The sequence below is a fragment of the Pinus tabuliformis genome, chromosome 3_1 (assembly GCF_031772625.1).
Source record: "Pinus tabuliformis cultivar Carrire ecotype Pingquan chromosome 3_1, CPIR1, whole genome shotgun sequence".
NCBI lineage: Eukaryota > Viridiplantae > Streptophyta > Pinopsida > Pinales > Pinaceae > Pinus > Pinus tabuliformis.
This window is the reverse complement of record NC_142301.1, coordinates 852,433,168-852,437,784: the sequence shown is the minus strand read 5'-3', so window position 1 is coordinate 852,437,784 and position 4,617 is coordinate 852,433,168. Positions and strand designations below refer to the sequence as shown.

General features: G+C 36.6%; 1 protein-coding gene across 1 annotated transcript; it reads left to right on the top strand.

Annotated features, from left to right (window-relative positions):
* The first annotated feature begins 970 nt into the window (after positions 1-970).
* Positions 971-2,715, top strand: LOC149190217 (chalcone synthase 7-like). Its single transcript, XM_089412078.1, has 2 exons — positions 971-1,353; positions 1,471-2,715. Exons 1-2 carry the CDS (start codon positions 1,161-1,163, stop codon positions 2,466-2,468), a joined length of 1,191 nt encoding a protein of 396 aa, XP_089268204.1. The 5' UTR covers positions 971-1,160; the 3' UTR covers positions 2,469-2,715.
* Positions 2,716-4,617: the final 1,902 nt, after the last annotated feature.

The following is a 4,617-nucleotide window of genomic DNA, read 5'->3' as shown; positions in this document are numbered from 1 at the left end:
TTTGAGTGAGGCCATGGTCAAATCTTCAAAAGCATGATCAAGGGTTTGAATGACTTACAGCTATGGAGGTGGTTACCATGGTAGGATATTCTTGACATTGAATATCGAAAAAGCTAACAAAAAGATGTTTACAAGTCTAGAGGGTGGAGGATTGTTTTCCTTTTCACAAACTTGCTTGGAGGGGACATTCTTGCTAACTTAAGTGAGGCCATGTTCAAATTTTCAAAAGCATGATCAAGGTTTTGAATGACTTGAAGCTATGGAGGTATGGAGGTCGTTACCATGGGAGGATATTCTTGACATTTCAAAGAAGCTAACAAAAGGTGGATCCTATCAACAATTAACAATTGTTCTATAACAACCATTAATGTACCATTTTACTGAAACAATCATGCTTCAATATATAAATTTCATTTTTATATCTATATTTTGAATGTATCTATATTTTGAACCATATTTATTGTATATAATAAATTGGTTTAAGTTAATTGAGAGAAGTAAGAATTTTAGAGTCAAGTTAAAATCCAAGGAAACTACAATGTCAACCACGAAGCCATAATAAAATATTCACCACGAAACCAGATAAGTGCACAAGTTGCACAGTTGAAAGGGCCCAAATGACGCAAGAACGCTCCAGGGGAATGAATATACATCATCCTAATTTGCTCTCTCCAATTAACGCCCTACAACCACTATTTACATATTTATATGATATCTACCCCATATGACAAAAATGGTTGATAGAGATATTTCAACTACTTCATCATGTGCCACTGCTACCATATTGAATTCTAACCATGTTTTGAGGTTTCTTTGTCTGGTAGTGCGGGCAACGACGCGTCCAACGGTCAACTTGCAGTCTCCAGGCACGTGCGTTACATTCTAGCTACTCGTCTTTCAAAGTTCGCGGGCACATGATTTCTCTTACCTTCCTTTCTTTGTACCTATGGTTAGACAAGGACGACGAATCCTTCGCAAGGAAGTGTGGGGGTTACGTGTTTACAGTCCAACCTCTACTCTTGGCAACCTCTTCTCTTGGCAGAGCAAGTAGCTGGAGTTTGCGCTATATAACTTTTACTCCATTCCTTCCTTCTTTCAAGGAAGGAAGCAAGCGTGCCTGATTCTTGTCGTTGCTTACTAGAATATCAAAGCGAGCAATCATGGCTGAGACTTTGGGTTTGGATCTAGAGGCATTCAGGAAGGCTCAGAGAGCAGATGGCCCTGCCACCATCCTCGCTATCGGCACTGCAACGCCCCCCAATGCTGTCGACCAGAGCAGTTACCCTGATTACTACTTCAAAATCACCAACAGTGAGCATATGACAGAGCTCAAGGAGAAATTCAGAAGAATGTGTAAGAAATTTCACAAATGATTTCATTTTTGTAATATCATTTGATCTGAAATCTGGTTATATTATTATGTTCATATGATGAGGCTGCGATGTGTATCTGATCTGGCTTATGTTGCAGGCGACAAATCGGCGATAAAGAAGAGATACATGTATTTGACGGAGGAGATTCTGAAGGAGAATCCCAACGTCTGCGAGTACATGGCGCCATCGCTGGATGCACGGCAGGACATGGTTGTGGTGGAGGTGCCCAGGCTTGGAAAAGAAGCGGCTGCTAAGGCCATCAAGGAATGGGGGCAGCCCAAATCCAAGATTACTCATGTCATTTTCTGCACTACCAGTGGAGTCGATATGCCCGGAGCCGACTATCAGCTGACAAAGCTTCTTGGCCTCCGCCCCAGCGTTAAGAGAGTCATGATGTACCAACAGGGTTGCTTCGCTGGAGGCACCGTTCTCCGTGTGGCTAAAGATCTGGCAGAGAACAATCGGGGAGCTCGGGTTCTGGTCGTCTGCAGTGAAATCACGGCTGTCACTTTCCGCGGCCCCTCTGACACTCATCTCGACAGTATGGTCGGCCAAGCCCTCTTCGGCGATGGTGCGGCTGCGCTCATCGTGGGAGCCGATCCCGTCCCTCAAGTGGAGAAGCCCTGTTTCGAGCTGATGTGGACTGCACAGACCATTCTTCCCGACAGCGACGGAGCCATCGACGGGCACCTGAGAGAGGTCGGACTCACCTTCCACCTTCTCAAAGACGTTCCGGGGCTCATTTCCAAGAACATAGAAAAGAGTCTGGTGGAGGCCTTCCAGCAGTTTGGAATCTCTGACTGGAACCAGTTGTTCTGGATCGCCCATCCCGGAGGACCTGCAATTCTGGACCAGGTGGAGGCAAAGCTGAATCTGGATCCCAAGAAACTGAGAGCAACGAGGCAAGTACTAAGCGATTATGGAAACATGTCAAGCGCGTGCGTGCACTTCATCTTGGACGAGATGAGGAAGTCCTCTCAGCAGAATGGGTGTTCGACAACCGGAGAAGGTTTGGATGTGGGAGTTCTGTTTGGATTCGGGCCAGGCCTCACCGTCGAAACAGTGGTCCTCAAGAGCGTTCCCCTGCAGCAATAACTCATATTGCCCACCGCACCGTGTACTGAATTAGATTGTCGGAGCCGAATCCGAGTGAGAGACGTAGTTGGATCCGAGGGACTAAATATTACAATGTTATAGTGAATCGAATATGTGTTGGTACTGTCTGCGAAATGTTCTGTGAGCAAAGCGGTCGAATCATGTAAGGCGGTGTTATTTGTTTGCAAGAATATTGTTTATTTATGGTGATTTACTAGATGAATTAGCTTTGGCTATTTGACCATTATGAGGAAGTTATAACCATGCCAAAGTGATGAATTGTATTGCCTCAGCACCATTATGTATTCTCTCTAGCCCATCAACGATTAAATTTAAATGTTTATATAATTTTTTAAAATGGTTTATGATTTAAAAAATAGGTTTTTTTCCGATTTATGTGATTAGATGGTGGTGGCAGTACAATCTAACCATGCCAAATGATGAATTGTATTGCCCAAGCACCGTTATGGATTCTCTCTAGCCCATGTATGATTAAATTAAAATATCTATATAATTTTTTTAAATGGTTTATGATTTAAAAAGTAGGTGTTTTTCCCATTTATCTGATTAGATGGTGGGGTAAAATTTTTGTTTTATATATACGTATGAATGAAGTGAACTGTTTAAAAATTTAGTTTTGATGATGAATCTAAAAAAAATTCTCATGTGTGATTTCTATCGAAAGATTTTCCTTAATTTTAAGTTGTTAGAAAATTAATAAATTTATAATGTGATGAATATTTTGAAATCGTGATTTAATTGAAATATAAAATTTATATTTTAAGATAATTTATTTATTTATTTTTTATTTTTTATTTTTAATTTTATATTTAGTTTTTTTAATATCACAAAAAGAAAAAATATATAATTTGTAAGAGTTTGTCTATAAGGTTAAATTGAAATGAAGATTTTTTAACTTTATTTTTGCGTAAGGCTTTTTATTTCAACTTAAAATGGATGAGGATTTCTTGACTTTTTTTTTTCAACATATGCTTAATCTTAATTGTAGTATATTAAAGAGTTTGTTAGGTTGCATTGACTTTTAATAAATTTAAAAAATTAGGTTCCTTCCACTTGGCTCCATGCCCACCAATTTCCTAGGGATTTGAGATTATTCCAATTCTAATAAGTTCCTCTATGATAAGTTCCCCATTATTATTTATAACATTAATTTATATATAAGTAAATTTTATTTAGGAAAATGGTACATTACTTTAATAAATTTAAAAAATTAGATTCGTACCTGGCTCTCCACCCACCAATTTCCTAGGGATTTGAGATTATTCCAATTCTAATAAGTTCATTCATGATAAATTTCTCATTATTATTTATAACATTCATTTATAATTCATTTTTATTTCTTAAGTTAAAGTTGACCCATAACCTTTTTATACATGGGTAATTAGGTAAATTTGAGCATTAGTAAGACTTTCTTTGTGTTGCAATGGTTTTTCTGGTTATATTCATGAAGCTTTCTGTTATATCAACCACATTAATATTTTTAATGTGGTTGTACTATAAAAAAATAAAAAATATATATTTTAAGAGAATATTTTTAACATCACAAAAATGAAAAAATATATAATTCATAAGAGTGTGTCTATATAGTTAAATTGAAATGAAGATTTTCTTACTCTATTTTTATTAACATAGTTTGGAAATTCCTTTTACTATTAATAGTATATGTTTGGAAATCTTTTTTTCCATTAATACTGTATGAGAAACATCAACTGTCATTATGACATGAAGGACACTTTTAAGAAAAAAAATTTAAGACAAAAGAAATATTTTATCTTCAACCTAATGCTTCTTATTTCAACTTAAGGTGGATCAAGATGTGTTGTCTTTTAATTTTTATTTTTTTAATGATGGTCTAAATTGATTCTCAAGGGAAGATGCTCAACATATGTTTCATCTGAATGCTTATCAATAGTTGTTACATAGTTTGTTAGGCTGCATTGACTTTTAATAAATTAAAGAATTAGCTTTGTGCCAAGTGGCTCCCAGTCCACCAATTTCCTAGGGATTTGAGATTATTCCAATTCTAATAAATTCATATTCTAATTAGATGGGGAAATTAATATATAAGAAAATTTTTATTTAACAAAATGGTTCATTTTACAATAAGATGTGTATTTTTTTTCTCAAG

What these genes read in the sequence shown, in the direction of transcription:
- LOC149190217 (XM_089412078.1), top strand. Translation starts at nt 1,161, where the DNA reads ATGGCTGAGACTTTGGGTTTGGATCTAGAGGCATTCAGGAAGGCTCAG. An exon ending in GGAGAAATTCAGAAGAATGT is followed by an intron (nt 1,354 to 1,470) that starts GTAAGAAATTTC and finishes CTTATGTTGCAG; the next exon opens with GCGACAAATCGGCGATAAAG.